At 41.2% G+C, this 16,531-nt stretch overlaps 1 protein-coding gene across 1 annotated transcript; it reads right to left on the bottom strand.

Moving 5' to 3' along the window:
• Nucleotides 1–6,757: 6,757 nt before the first annotated feature.
• Nucleotides 6,758–16,330, bottom strand: LOC132154549 (signal-transducing adaptor protein 2-like). Its single transcript, XM_059563161.1, has 11 exons — nt 16,253–16,330; nt 14,412–14,483; nt 13,286–13,405; nt 12,032–12,088; nt 11,091–11,242; nt 10,331–10,462; nt 8,782–8,851; nt 8,580–8,682; nt 8,362–8,457; nt 7,764–7,895; nt 6,758–7,037 (listed from the first exon to the last, which is right to left on the bottom strand). Exons 1-11 carry the CDS (start codon nt 16,328–16,330, stop codon nt 6,982–6,984), a joined length of 1,068 nt encoding a protein of 355 aa, XP_059419144.1. The 3' UTR covers nt 6,758–6,981.
• Between the last annotated feature and the right edge of the window lie 201 nt (nt 16,331–16,531).

A 16,531-nucleotide genomic window follows, 5' to 3' on the forward strand; every position in this document is an offset into this window, starting at 1 on the left:
ATATATATATATATATATATATATATATATATATATATATATAAAATTTGTTTGGCTGGTTTTAGCTTGTCTTCCAGCCTTGTAATAGCTGCTTTGCAGACTGGTTTTAGTACTTTTTTTTTTACTACTTTTTTCGCTGGTTAGGCTGGGAGACCAGCTAAAACCAGTTTATAATTTTGGACCCTACCTTGAACAATACCAGATTCACATTAATCTGAGCTTATAGATAAATTATCTCCAGTTCAGTGTTTGATTAAAACCATTAATAGCCTTTAATTATAAGACAATTTTGATGTGCTTCTTTCTTAAATGTGTGGAAATGTGCTCTCGACTCATGGTTTTGTCACTCAAAACGATGTCTAATCATTCATAGAACAGAGAGTGTAAGAGGTATCGAGAATCTTGGCACAGATTTTTCCCATTTAAAGGCCGTGTTGCAAGGTTAATTTTTTAACAAATTTGTGCAATTTGCTTGTTGGTAATAAACATTTAAACTGTTATCCATTGTATTTTATGTTGTTGGGTATCACAAAACGGAATATAATACGAAAAAGTAGGTACTATCTTACAGCGGTCTCCTTTCCCCCACAATGCATTGCATCACGTCACGTTGGGAAGAGAATTTACCAAAGCCCCCTTGAGAGCATTGAGAGTGACTAGAGAGAGACGAGTAGTAGACGTGAGTATTCAGATAGCGCAGATTATAGATAAATACATAGATATATATAGACAGATAGACTACATATATAGTTTGATAAACAGAGAGATAGTTAGAGAGATATGAGATATAGAGGTATAGAGACACTCACTTCCCTACAGCACAAGCTTTTCAGCGCAGTTCCCTTTCATAGGTCACTTCGATGCTGCGGTGACGTCACCACGTATGGGAACACCTTCGGTGTGACGAATGTCTGAAGCCCTATACCATCCCGCCAATCTTATTGGCCAAATAGCGCGTGGCACCGCCCAGCATGCGTAAGCATATATATACCTGGTGCCGCGCGCCATTTACCTCAGATTTCATTCCTTCAGTACGAAGCGAATCTTCTGTGCCCTATTATCTCGCGTTCTCAGCGATCATCTACGAGCAGTATACTCGATGAGTCAACGAAAGGTAGGAGCCGTATGATGGGTTATCACGAGGAGGCACTTATGAGAGGTTCGTTGCAGCCTCTCTACAGGTTCTCTCTTTGATAGCCTATGGCTACAGTAAAATATGCATACACTTCCCCTGTGCACTAACGCCAATAGGAATATCCGCGCTCTGGAGTGTATTTCTTAAGTCGCCTCGCGTCTAACCCCCACCGCACGAGGTGTTGGTTAGGGGCGATATGTGCGGCTTGACTATGAATACAGTGATGCACTGGAGTTCCATGTGCTCGCTCTCCCCCACTCGAGCGCGTTAATCAACAGTTTTGCTCTTCAAATGGTGGATTACGGCTCACACAGCCGCCGCATTTTCGCTAGCGGCTTGGCCCGATGTTATCTTGTTGGATTGAATCCTGCCGTGGATACGCTTCAGGATTATATACAACGAAACGCAGCGAGTTTGACGCACACGCTTTTCTTCATGTTAATATGCCAGGGACTATGCCCTTCACTGAGAGTGCTGTTAGACTGCTAATGCACATCTACCCTCTCACTGCAGTCCCCATACTCTAACCTTGACTGTCTCGCGGCAAGGGCACCTCGAGCGTCATTGAACTGAGCTATCATTCGGGCGCCCCCTCAGACACTCTGCACAATCCAGTCTTCAGAGTTTGAGGGATGGCGCGGAGGCTGGCAAAGATGGCCAGCGTATGACGGTTCACACAGCCACCGCGTTCTCGCTAGCGGCGTGGCCCGATGTTTATCTTGTTGGATTAAATCCTGCCGTGGATACGCTTCAGGATTATACACAACGAAACGCAGCGAGTTTGATGCATGCGTTTTTCCTTCATGTTCTCTAACTTTGACTGTCTCGCAGCAAAGGCACCTCGAGCGTCATTGAACGGAGCTATCATTCGCGCGCCCCCTCAGACACTCTGCACAATCCAGCCTTCAGAGTTTGAGGGACGGCGCGGAGGCTGGCAAATATGGCCAGCGTATGACGGTTCACACAGCCGCCGTGTTCTCGCTAGCGGCGTGGCCCGATGTTTATCTTGTTGGATTAAATCCTGCCGTGGATACACTTCAGGATTATACACAACGAAACGCAGCGAATGTGACACATGCGTTTTTCCTTTATGTTTGCCTAGGACTGTGCCCGCCTCCAGAGAGCGCTGTTGGACTGCTAATGCACATCTAAGCCTCTCACTGCAGTTTCCACACTCTAACATTTACTGTCTCGCAGCAAAGGCACCTCGAGCGTCATTGAACTGAGCTCTCATTCGCGCGCCCCCTCAGACACTCTGCACAATTCAGCCTTCAGAGTTTGAGGGACGGCGCGGAGGCTGGCAAAGATGGCCAGTGTATGACGGCTCACACAGCTGCCGCGTTCTCGCTAGCAGCGTGGCCCAATGTTTATCTTGTTGGATTAAATCCTGCCGTGGATACGCTTCAGGATTATACACAACGAAACGTAGCGAGTTTGACGCATGCGTTTTCCTTAATGTTTGCCAGGGACTGTGCCCTCCACCAGAGAGTGCTGTTGGATTGCTATGCACATCTAACCCTCTCACTGCAGTCCCCACACTCTACATTGTCTGCCTCGCAGCAAACGGTGCTTCGAGCAGCATTGGATTGAGCTGTAATGCCAAACGTTCCCTCAGACACTCTGCGCAATCCAGCTTTCAGAATTCGAGGGGCGATTCAAGGGTCCTGCACAGACGACCCATTTATCTGTTGGCCTAATTCCTGCCGTGGACACGTTTCAGGATTATACACAACGAGACGCAATGGCTCTTAAACATACATTTCCCCTGTGCACGAACGCCACGAGCTTTTCGTGCCCAGACATTTTAACATGTATGACAGCGTTGCAGGAAACGGAAATTTTGAGACCGCTAGTATGGTCTCGGGCCGTGTGTGAACGCTTGCCCGACATTTCTCTATGAGTGTTATGCACGATTTGTCACGGATACACCATTCAGTTTCAATAAGGCCCGCCTCCTTTCCGCAGAATTCTTTCCACGGTGGCGAAGCTGATGGAAATAGCGGTGCTGCGACAGGAGATGTCAACTCTGCTGAGCAAAGGGGCTATAGAGGAAGTACACCCCTCTCAGATGGAGGCGGGTTTTTTTTACAGTCGTCATTTTGTGGTAAAAAAATAAAAATTAAAAAATAACACGGCGGATTACGACCCATTCTGGATTTACACCATCTGAATCTTGCACTCAGGCTGAGGAAATTCAAGATTTTAATGATCATCAGGAGACTCAGGAAGTTCCTCAGATTCGCTTTAGAGAGCAAAGCATATCAGTACTTCTCAAAGTGCATGGATGGATCTCTGGCCCCGTTGCGGCCCCAGGGCGTTCGTGTTTGAACTATTTTAGGCGATTGGCTGGTGTTTAGCGCAATCGCAGACTCAAGCACACTCTCATGGGGATCTTGTGCTGAATCATTTAACAGCCTGGGCTTACGCATGGAATGTTTCACCCCGTTGTCTCCGCATCGGACGATTCCGGTGACACGGCGATGTGTGATGTCGCTAAAACTATGTATGTCAACCGAATTCTCCTGACCGGAGTCCGGCTGGGGATTTGCGCTTCCCAAGAGACTGTCACGACCGATGCGTCTTTGACCAACTGGGGAGCTGTTTGTCAAGGGAGTTGGCACATAAACAGGTTGGAATTACTGGCTGTTTTTCTGGCTCTCCAGTATTTCTCGAATCTGCTGATCGGCCGTCATGTGCTGCTCAGATCAGACAACACAGCGGTTGTGTCATACCTGAATCATCAGAGAGGATTATGCTCTCGCCCCCTGTGCAGGCTGGCGAAACATGTTCTTTGTTTTCAGAACTAAATTCAATCGATCCGAGCTGTTCATGTCCCCGGACGTTGGACTTTGGAGCGAATTTGCTATCCAGGCAGACTCTGGAGCAAGCGGAGTGGGGATTGCACCCCCAAACGGTGAGTCTCCTATGGCAGATTTTCGGGGAAGCGAAGTGGAATTGTTTGCGTCAAACACGACTACGCATTACCTGCTTTGGTTCTCCCTATGCCCTCCAGCACCCCTGGGCTTGGATGCATTAGCCCACAACTGGCCCAGGACCAGTTTGTATGCGTTTTCCCCCAATCTGTCTGATTTCGGCGGTATTATGCAGAATACGGGTGGACAGGGTGGAACAGCTGCTGCTGGTGGCTCCGCGGTGGCACACACACAGCCGTGGTTTGTGGATCTGATCAATCTGTTAGCGGGCTCTCCATGGGAGATTCCCCTCAGACAGGATTTATTATCACAAGCACAGGGACTGATTTGGCACCCGAGGCCAGATCTATGGATTCTGTGGGCGTGGCCTCTGAGCGGAGTGAGTTCTTATGTCCCGGTCTTTCTGCTGAAACTACCGAGACTATACTGAATTCTAGAGCAGCTTCTACGAGACGCTTATATGCTTTCAAGTGGAGACTGTTTACGGCCTGGTGTGAAACTCATAATATGGATCCAGTTTACTGCCCAGTGGCGTCAGTACTGGAGTTCCTTCAGGAACGTTTTTCGGATGGAGTGACACCAGCTACCCTAAGGTTTACATGGCAGCCATTCAGCTTACCACGAATATATAAATGGTGCCTCAGTGGGCCGTCATCCACTGTTTCTCGTTCATACAGGGTGCGCGACGGCTGAGGCCTTTCCGCCCCGTGCGGGTTCCTTCATGGATTTTCCATTGTGTTGCATGGTTTATCAGGGCATCTGTTTGAGCCCTTGGAATTTGTTCCGGATAAATCCTGACTTTTATAGCACAGACTCTGTGGAAGTGTTGTTGCGACCAAGGCCTAATTATGTCCCTAGGTCGCATCTATCCTTTTCGCTTTCAGCAGGTGGTCCTGGAGGCTTTTTCTCCTGCTGCGGCGGAGTCTGGGGATCTAAGTCTTTGCCCTGTGAGAGTGTTAAAGACTTATTTGGATCGTACTGCCCCATGGCGTGAGTCTGACCAGCTGTTTGTCTGTTTTGGACATAAGAATAAGGCCATGCAGTTACGAAACAGCGCATGTCCCATTGGCTGGTGGAGGCTATTTCCTTGGCCTATGAGGCGCGTGGGCTCGCTTCGCCCTTAGGAGTAAAAGGTCATTCCATGAGAGCAGTGGCTTCTTCTCAAGCCTTTCTCAGTGGATCTTCTATGGATGATATCTGTGCTGCGGCAGGCTGGTCCTCACCGAGCACTTTTATCAGGTCTTACAGTCTGGATGTGAGGATGGCTCCTGGCTCCTGGGTTCTCTCCGCTTGAGCAGATGCTTCCTTGGATCCAAGCTATCAGGAACGTCAGGCGTGATGGTATAGCGTTCCCATACGTGGTGACGTCACCGCAGCATCGAAGTGACCTATGAAAGGGAACATCTCGGTTACGTATGTAACCTTGGTTCCCTGAATAGGGAACGAGATGCTGCGGTTCTTGCCGTGCCGTACCTTGATAGCTTTCTTCTTCTTCTTCGTCATGAAATCTGAGGTAAATGGCGCGCGGCACCAGGTATATATATGCTTACGCATACTGGGCGGTGCCACGCGCTATTTGGCCTATAAGATTGGCGGGATGGTATAGGGCTTCAGACATTCGTCACACCGAAGGTGTTCCCATACGTGGTGACGTCACCGCAGCATCTCGTTCCCTATTCAGGGAACCAAGGTTACATACGTAACCGAGATGTTCCCTTTCATAGGTCACTTCGATGCTGCGGTGACGTCACCGTTTTTACTCGGTGCTACTCAATGACAGTAAAAAATAAATAAAATTATATATATATACGTGTGTGTGTGTACATATATATGTGTGTGTGTGTGTCGTTATTGTGCACTGCTGCTCGTAGACTAGCTCCAGTGCTCATTGCTGCGATGCTAAACGATAGCAACTCACCAGGACACTTCACCAACTCTCCACTCATTCTCCTCGGACCATGCATAGGCTTTGACGGACATCAGTTCTTGGCAATTCCTCATTTGCCCTCTCACGACTGGCTCGATCGAAATTACACGGCTGCGGATCATACATGTTGGCTCTTGCCACCTCTTCTTCATCCCAGTCAGCCGCTATAGTTCTGATGCTGCGTTCCAGGCAGGTTTTTGAGCTCGTAATCACTTACTACTAACGACTTTGTACCGTTCCAGGCAAGTTACGCCCAACTTTCTGAGCGCAAGGAATTGTAACTAGATTATTTGTTTTATTGCAACGTTGCATTGACCTAAAATCGTTTTTTCAACGTGTACCACTTGCATAAACACTGCATCCGTAGGCACTATTATTCGTAGGGGCTGTCATCGTTGTTTCGCGTGCTGTGTGACCTCGGAACTCGGAGTACATCGATCTAGTACGAGACACGAGTTCATGGGTGGGAAGTCACGGGTTTGATTGCCGTTCCATTGCACTTTCACGGGTTTGAGGTTGGAAAAACACAGGTTACGGGTTGCCTGGAACTCGGCATCATACTAGACTGAGGCTACCTTTCCTCGACTTCTCCCCAACGTGACGTCATCACCGTGTTGGGTAAAAAAACAGTTAATACCAAAAACTTAAAAAATAGGTCTTTAAGACCATTTTTGAGACATTTTAAAAATGATATACATATCTTGAGTGATTTATGTACCCATTAATCGAAAGTGGTGGTTAACCTGCAACATGGCCTTTAACTTACAATAATCTCAACGGAAACAGCATCATTCTGTGACAGCATTATTATGAGGCAGGATAGCTGGTGGACCTCAGCTCTTGTGTTATTGATTATGCCAAATAAAGTGGCATTGTTTAAGTCACACTGAGGGAAGAATGTCGATTACAGGAAGTCCTCGTCTGTTCAACAGGACATCAGTCTTTACTGGAAGGCACTGGAAGAATGAGACGACGAAGGGAGGAAATCACTGTTGACTGGCCCGTCTCTTCTCCAGCTTCTGTTTGAGCTCGTCTGTAAGACCTGATGGCAAGAAAACTAACTAGTCATATTTTAAATACACAGTCATATTTACAACCCCATGTTCTGTTTATATTGATTTTACTTTCTGTATGTTTGGGCTCCCCTGAGACAAAAGTGCACATTGAAAACAATATACACACTACTATTCAAAGTAGGCTGCATTTATTCAATCACATTTTTTTTGTTAAAACAGTAATATTGTGAAATATTGTAAAAATTTGAATATATTTTAATTTGTCATTGATTCTTGTGATGCAAAGATGATTTTTCAGCATCATTACTCCAGTCTTCAGTGTCACATGATCCTTCAGAAATCATTCAGATATGCTGATTTAGTGCCCAAGAAACATTTATTAGTATATTTTTGTGGAAACAGTTTTTTTTTACAAATCTTTGATGAATAGAAAGTTGAAAAGAACTGCATTCATTTGAAATAGAACATTTCTTTATTGTCACTTTTAAGCAATTTAATGCATCCTTGCTGAAAAAAAGTAAATTCTTCAAAATATAATTTTTTTTTTTATTAAAAACCATATTATTGATACAATTTAAAATATATTATTCAGTTATATTTATTATATTTTTCCTCCCAAGATTTTTTCTTGCCTTTTGAGTCAATATGTTGGGAAACACAATAAATATCAGAACCCCCCCTAAAAGGAAATCCATTGAAATTTTATGATAAACAGTTTTGGGGCTGTTTAAAAAATGCCCTTGGGGTCTTACTCTGAGAGAGCGGTGAGGGAGACAGAACCAGCCTTCTCATGGAGTTGGACGGGGAGCCAGGCGGGGAAAAGGATCTTGGTGAGGAACTGGGAGATCTGGTCTGTGACCGCAGCGACCATCTGTCTCCACCTACTGAACACACACATACAAACTCACTCGCTTAGTCAAGAGAATCTGAGGTGAACATTGATCTGGATAAAAGCATTCACTAGTACACTGACATATAAGTATGGGCAGCCCCACATTTATTGTCCGCAGACAGCCGGCAACTTCTCACAGGGTTGTGCAATTCCTACAAGCCACAAATTGCTCAAACACACAAACTGAGACTTGTTTCATACTTTTGCAACAAGAGTCACTACAGCATTCAAGTGCAGCTGTTCCTGCTTGTTGTTTGGCAGAAGCATTGAAACTGAAATAACAGATGATTCATTATAAAAGTCACTATTTGACCATTTAGTTAACAGCTCTTTTACCATTTTAATCATATGAAGCTGCAGCAATCTCTATAAGAACAATATATATTTGTTCATTAATATATGAACAAAAGGCAGCAGATGTCGTCATGTGAAGCAGTGGAGCAAGAGATGGATGATACCTTGTTTAGGTGGCAGTGATGGAGTACGAGAAAGAGGTCCAGAGAGAGCGGAGTGCAAGGTTCGCTCTCCATTCTCATCGTTGGATGACACAAACGCTACAGGAAAAGGAAATTTGAACACTGAATTCAGAATGTGTTGTTTTATGGCCAAACTCAACAATGTAGATGCACAGACTGTGAGAATATACAGTACATGTGTGAGCGTGTTTGTGACATACTGATGTTCTCCTCATAAGGCTCTTCTAATATAAAGGGCTGAAGAGTCCCGGCAGTTTTCTCCATCAGTGCATTGATGACATCATGCAGTGTGGGACAAGGGATCTGTAGGAAGAGACCAAAAATAAGAGAAGGAGTGTGATTTCCCCCTAGGCTGATGTTTTTCCACAGATTCCCTTTATTGAGGAAGTCATTTTGACATACTGGGCTTTCCACATCGATGATGTAACCACCCTGCTGCTTCTGTGTCACTCTGTAATGCCTGAACACTGATCTGAAACAGAAAAGAACAAACCAACACAATGACTCTGTTCTGATGTGTGCCAGTGACATCCAGAGCAATGTTGTTATTGTTAACTCAAACTAAAACTATGATCCCCACCCCATGTTATTTGAAATAAAATAAAATCTAAATAGTCAATAAAAAAAATAAAAAAAATTTACTTTTAACTTAAAGAAGTTTTTTTTTCCAGGACAAAATATTTATTTATTTTCTATTTCAGTACTAAAATTACTAAAACTGAAATTAAAATAAAGCTAAATAGAAATATTGTAAAGAATGAACACATTACAAAATTACTTAAATTAAAATGAAAACTGAAATATAAAAATAGAAGGCAATTCAAAGATTATAAAATACTATAATAGTACATAACACCAAGTAACACTGATCCAGTGAAAAGTGAAGTGGAAGTGGAAGTGAAAGTGACATTCAGCCAAGTATGGTGACCCATACTCAGAATTCGTGCTCTGCATTTAACCCATCCAAAGTGCACACACACAGAGCAGTGAACACACACACGCACACTGTGAACACACACCCGGAGCAGTGGGCAGCCATTTATGCGCCCGGGGAGCAGTTGGGGGTTCGGTGCCTTGCTCAAGGGCACCTAAGTCATGGTATTGAGGGTGGAGAGAAAGCTGTACATGCACTCCCCCCACCCACAATTCCTGCCGGCCCGAGACTCGAACTCACAACCCTTCGATTGTGAGTCCGACTCTCTAACCATTAGGGCACGACTTCCCCTAATGCTGCATTGGCCGGGAATCGCAAATAAGAGGAAAGCTGTAACAATGACATTATAAAAAAAGGAAAAATCAGTCACGCCTATTCATGTGGTCATAATGACATCCAGCAGTAATGTCATTATGATAATGTATGGAGACATAATGAAATCAAGTGATGATGTCACAACAGGCACTTATGATTTCATAATGAGTTGGTCTAAAGAATACATCACACAAAGCTCAGTGGAAGATAATTCAAGCTGCCAGATCAGATCAAATGAAATGCCAACTATGTATGCTTTGTGTATATATATATATATATATATATATATATATATATAAATACTTTTTTTTTTTTTGGATTCATGTGCACTACATTTCATGAGCATTATTTGTGTGGTTTTCAGAGCTGCTATCTATTAGGGACATTTAATTAGTCACTAATGAGGTTTTATAAATGTATGAAACTTTAAATTTATGCATTTAGCAGACGCAAAGCGACTTACATTGCATTCAAGCTAACAATTTTCTCCTTAGATGTGTTCCCTGGGATTCGAACCCCCAACCTTGCGCTTGCTAAGGCAATGCTCTACCACTTGAGCTACAAGAACATGGTTATATGTATACAATAGACAACTTACAAGATTTTAGAACAGAGCCAAAGTGTATTTTTGGAGGCCATGCTCTCAATAATATAAATAAATCATGCTGAGAGAGAGACAGAGATCCGTTTCAGTGTTTTTACCCATTCAGGTCTTGTCGTGTGGTGACGGCGAGTGAAGATCCGTCTCGGCCTGGTCTGAGCAGCATGTTTCCGCAGTCTGGATGTCTTTCTAACAGCACCTCAGCTTCAGTACGAGACACAGGCCTGAAACACCTGCCAAATAACACACAAGCACAACTACATTAGCATTAGTCTCAAGTATCCACTAAGAAGGAGATTATTCACATCAGTTAAGTATGCAGATAAGATTTTGGGAAAGAAAGCCTAAAAATGACAAGGATGATCTACAAATAGAGAACAAAATAAAATAAAATTATCTAATCCCAGCCAACATAGTTTTTTGATTGAGTATTGAGAAGTCAAACCTTAGTTTGGAGTGTCATATTAACAAGAACATGGCAAAAAATGACAATATTAGTCTGTAAATAGATGAAAAGTTATAAATAGCATATCAGCCACAATGCATATACTTCATACAACATAAATATCCAAATGAAGATAGGATAATTTTAAAAACATCACATATATTTGAGTTTGTAGTTCTGCAAACTGACATATGAAATTAGGTTTACATTGTTTTTGTTGCTGGGTAGGACATATCAATGACATTTTTCATCTTTTTTACAAGGCAGGCAAAATTGATTAAATGTACCAGCCCTACTTCTATAAGAACAATATTTATAGTGATGTTTTAGTTATGTATAAACACTCAGACGGTCAAGAATGTCATCTATGAACCTTCTTCCCCAAACCACTCTCGCTCACATAAACAGATACTCACGCAGGTATTTCCCCCACCAGCGGGAGTGAGAGGGGGGACGCGGGGGCTCTGGAGGACAGGCGTGCCTTTCGACGCATTTTTTCTTTCTCCACGACTTCTTTCAGCATGTGCAGCTGCCCGGGCAGAAGGGTGAGAGTCGTGGGCACAGCCAGCTGGAATCAAACCCAAAGCAAATCTGCACGGTTAAATACACAGTGCACAGTGACGCTTTATGCATGGGGACTCTGATCTCTTTATCTAGAAAAACAAGTGAGCAGAGCAGGTGAATATGATGCTGATAAATAGTTTTTATAACACCTGGTCATGTTTTATGATGGATGGGAAATTGACTTTATTAAATGTCTAAAGTCCAACAAAAGCATTCATATAAACTGATTTAATTATAAGAGAGATATAGATAATATGAGTTAAAATTTTAATTTCTTGAGAAATCTGACAAAACATTCACAAAACTCTCAACAATATTAGATTTGACAAAGTCTACAATAGTCTAGAAAAAGAGCATAAAATAAAAAACAAGTAATCTAAAATAGCCCATTATAATCCACTTCCTTTATCCCAAAAAGCTTTTGTTACATTCATTCCAAATCCTTCCTAAACCAAAAGAAACAAAGGCATGTGTTGCATTGTTTAAACATGGTCATAAAACGCAAACCCTGCCGTTCAAAAGTCTGAGGTGTCATTAACAAACACAGAACAACAGTATTATTCAGTGCTACGTGCTAAAAATAATAAGTCAGACCGGAATTCGTGGTTCTGCAGAAGAAACTGTAAGTGTTTATTGACATACAAACTTATTTCTAGTGTGCAATAACAACATGCCAGTGCTTTCACACTAGAGTTATGCCCTTTTATGTAAGAGCATAAACTCACCTGTGACACTAAAGAATTTATGTCAACTACCGTAAAACAAAGCCATTTCCTCGTTTGATTGAACTTACATCTACGACAGAGTAGAGAAAACCTTTCCACAGCTCACGCGCCTCCAGATTAGGAGCCTGAGAAGAAAGAGACATTGACATTAATTATGTTATTAATAACTATAATTCAATGCAATATTTCCTTTCACTAATGTATTACATTTGAGACATGTAATATCTCACAGTCAATTAGATCTCCATTACATTTATTGATTTAATTAATACTTTTATTCAGCAAGGACGCATTAAATTGATCAAAAGTTACAGTAAAGAATTTATAATGTTATAAAAGATTTCTACTTCAAATAAATGCTGTTCTTTAGAACTTTCTATTCAACAAAGAATCCTGAAGAAAATGCATCACGAAAATATTGAGCAGGACATCCGTTTTCAACACTGATAATAATAATAATAAATGTTTCTTGAGCAGGAAATCAGTATATCAGAATGATGTCTGAAGGATCATGTGACACTGAAGACTGGAATAATGATGCTGAAAATACAGCTGTGCATCACAGGAATAAAATTCATTTTCACATATATTTAAATAGAAACATTTTAATTGTAATAACACTGTATTTCACAATGTTTTTGATTTTACTGATTTTTTGATCAAATAAATACAGCCTCGGTTAGACTTCTTTCAATAACATTAAAAAAATCTTACCGACCCCAAAGTTTTGTTTCAATCTACTCTTTTTTCGAGGTATTGAAGGGCTGCTCATGGGGTCTGTAAGAGGAAGTATCCTACAGTGTTTTTGTGCTTCTTTGTGTTGGTAATCTCTGTATAATCACTCTGTATAATCTCTGTATAATTCTGATGCAGAATAAGCCGAGGGTTTCCTGAGCAAAGACTTCAGCATATTTAACAGCTGATAGTGATCCTTCACTGTACAGTAAGTGCGGTTTAGTCTTGACCTGACCGAAATATGACCTGGAGCTTTGTGAAAGTGTTATAACTGCATCAGATGTGGTGAGCACAAACATGAATAAAATAGTGAAAGCGAAACTCTCTTTAGTGTGTCAAAGGTAATTTCCATAGTGAGATGTTTGTGAAGACTGAAAGATTCAGGTTTGCTCATACAGGAGTAAGTGAAGGTTGAGATGTGCATATGGAGTGTGACTGACCAAGCATTCAAACTGGAGCTTATCGTTTTAAGAAAGCTATTGCTATTCAGTGTGCAATACACAGCAGACGGTCTGTGTGTGTGAGACTGAGATTAAGGGCGTGAGAGGAATGAGATGCATGTGTACTGACAGACATCTGATACTCACAGTGAGTTTGATTTCTCCATCCTTCATCCGGAGGTTCAGTCTGGCCGCCTCCAGATTCCGATCACGACTTGGGTCATCGATCAGAGACACAAACCCACTCAGGTCCAGCTTCTCTACAAACTGATTAGAAAACACAGAGCGACATTTAAAGGAACAGTTTGCCCCAAAATACCTTTCCAAACCTGACTGATTTCTGTGAAACATAAAAAAAAAGAGATTTTGTGCAGAATTTCTAATGTTTATTATGTAATTTTTAAAACAATATTAAATTCTATTCATAAATATTTATAAAATAAATACATTTTGAATAATAATAAATGGTAAAATATTTTTGTATTATTTAAATTAAAAAAATAAAATTATTATTGTTATTATATAGTATTTTACATGATAGGTAAAAATTGATAGCCTGAAATGCACTGTAAGTCGCTTTGGATAAAAGCGTCTGCTAAATGCATAAATTTAAATTTATATATATACACACAATAAAATTACAGTACTAATAATTAATAAGAATATTTTTTTTGCTCTCAAATGTTAAACTATAAGGTCTTTTGTTTTGGAATAAATTATTTTAAACAATCAATTTAAAATAAAAATGTTCTCCAATTTACAATTCACATCGTGCATACTTTTTCTGGTGGGAAAATACAAATATATATATATATATATATATATATATATACTAGAAAATCATATGACATCTTATCTCATTTGAGTTTCCTGGAAGAATAATAACCAGAATAAACATGCTTTATAAGTAATCATATTCCGTGAGCATCTATGTAAATATTACCCTCCCACACAGTGTGATTCTTCAGCAAACTTTGCATGTTACTCCACCCAACCCCCCCCCCCCCCCCCCCCCCATCCACAGCTGAGGTTAAAGAGGCTAAAACTGCTATCTGATGGGCTTAGAATTAAAATCAATACTGAAACCACAATAAGTAGAGTCTGCTCTCCCATGGCTTACCGCGCTTATTGAGATAAGGTTACGATGGACTTTAGACATGAAGGGGATTTGCAGAAAAAGGTCTTCTAGATTTAGATCCTATTGCTCCTCAGATTGATGATTGTAAATTATAAACAGCTGTATGGGTTGCCAGTCCCTGAATACGTTACTTACACTTGTGTCCTTAGGGGTGTTGAAGAAGTACAGCGTGTTTCCACATAAACAGGTCCACAAACGCAGAGCAACCTGCATCCAGAGAGAACAAAAGCCATATTTCCATATCTGTTATATAAGAAAATATAAAATCTGCATGTCAACTCAATTTCCATTATAGTTGGATATATATATATAAAGACACAAAAGTGACAAATCATCTCTCTCTGGTTGGTTAAATGTCTGTTCAGGGCTTGAACACATATTTTTACTTGCTAATGCTCTGACTCTGACAGCGCAGTAAAAGGCAGTCATCTCTGCATAGATTACTGTTCTTCTCTCTGTAATTCTCTGCTCTGTCTGGCTCAATCCTGATCTCAGTGGCAGCTCATGGCTCCCTGGGGCACGGCTCACACACACACACACACACACACACACACACAGACACACACAGTCACACACAGTCACACACATACACACACACACACACACACACACACACACACCAACCCGGAGCACAGCTGTCCTAAATCTGAGACCCACCCCCCCTGCATACACAGGGCACCTGAACCCCTCTGAATATTCCCTCCTGAATATGCGATTTGGGATCCATTTGTGTATGTGGCTCTCATGTCAACACATTTTTGCTTTGGGAAATATTTTAGCTTAGAACAGAAACATATTTGTCTGTACATTGCGCTGTTTAATAGCTACTGCATATTCAGAGTTTTACATATTGTCAACAATGTACATATATTATAGATAAAAATAGGAAATACTATGTAATAGAATTTGGTTAAAATTCATTTGGTTACTTCAAGGGAAGATTCAATTTTATTCACTAATAACAAAGAATATATAAATATTTAAATATTGCACATTCAGTGTTTTACACATTTTTTACAGTATATATATATATATATATATATATATAGAAAATATAATGCACTATAATAGAAATATATCATTTAGTTACTCAAAAAAAATTTCAGTGACAAAAATAATAGATGAAACAGAATATTATAATAAAATCCAGACCAATGCAAAATGCTGATACTTATATCTAAAAAGCATATTTTTATGGATGATATAATGCTGATATATACCGAGTCAATAAAATGAAACACTCACTTAGCACAGTATTAACTCAGTTCACTAACATTTGCATTATCCATTGATAGTAAAGTCGGTATGTTAATGATTTCTTACCTACAGTATTTATTATTAACTTTTGTGTATCAAAGTTACATAAGAACGGAATCTGTAAATGTGCACTTGGTAGAAGTCATGCACCACTAAAGACTGAATGATTCAATCCCAATATATCATATTAAATGACAATTTACAAGATTAAACAATGTGCAACAGTGAACTCGGATCTACATGTAACATGATAGATGCAATGTAGCAAGAGATGCATGAATGAATGAAGGCTTGAGAATTCAAACACGAGATCTATCATATTAATATGACCACACACTTCCGATTGCATGTGGTCTGCATTAACGTGTGTCCATTACCAGAGAATCTGCCGACAATTTAAAGAACCAAACAGAAGAAACAGCTCAAATATGAGTTATGGCAGGCAATAAAAGAGCTTGAGTCAGACAGTGCATGGAAGAGAGATACCGGTGCTCTGACGATTTGTGCTACACCGACTCATTCATCCGTTAACAATTAAAATGTACAGTCAATATTTGAGTTTTGAGTTCAAACGAAATAATGTTCAGACAGCTGATCCATGCAAACCTCGCCCATATCCACACAACACGCGCGTGCAGCAAATGACAGGAGTATGATACGCCGCTGCGCGTGATGATATAATCGGATCAAGTGTTTGACACGTAATACGAGGCGCTTACCTTGTCTTTCGCTCCTCTTTTCTCCAGGTATCCCTCGTAATAGCAGGGCGGCAGCTGCGCTCTCTGGCTCGCCGCCATGACTCGAGCAGCTCAGCCCGGGACTGACACACACACAGCAGCGGGACAAAGAGCTGCTGGATGAGGCGACTTCCCAGGAAGCGACACGCCTTCTTTGGGTGAGATATGGATGGCACACCAGAGACAGTCAGACATCTGTGAATACATTATGACCCGCAGGCAGCAATCTCTCCTTTATTTGCTGGAAAGTATAATTGTAAG

The sequence above is a fragment of the Carassius carassius genome, chromosome 12 (genome assembly GCF_963082965.1).
Source record: "Carassius carassius chromosome 12, fCarCar2.1, whole genome shotgun sequence".
Taxonomy (NCBI): domain Eukaryota; kingdom Metazoa; phylum Chordata; class Actinopteri; order Cypriniformes; family Cyprinidae; genus Carassius; species Carassius carassius.

Coding starts and splice junctions, on each gene's coding strand:
- LOC132154549 (XM_059563161.1), bottom strand. CDS start 16,330: ATGGCGGCGAGCCAGAGAGCGCAGCTGCCGCCCTGCTATTACGAGGGA. Junction 10,463..11,090: donor CTGGTGGGGGAAATACCTGC/GTGAGTATCTGT, acceptor GTTATTTGGCAG/GTGTTTCAGGCCTGTGTCTC. Junction 7,896..8,361: donor ATCACTGCCACCTAAACAAG/GTATCATCCATC, acceptor GTGTGTGTTCAG/TAGGTGGAGACAGATGGTCG.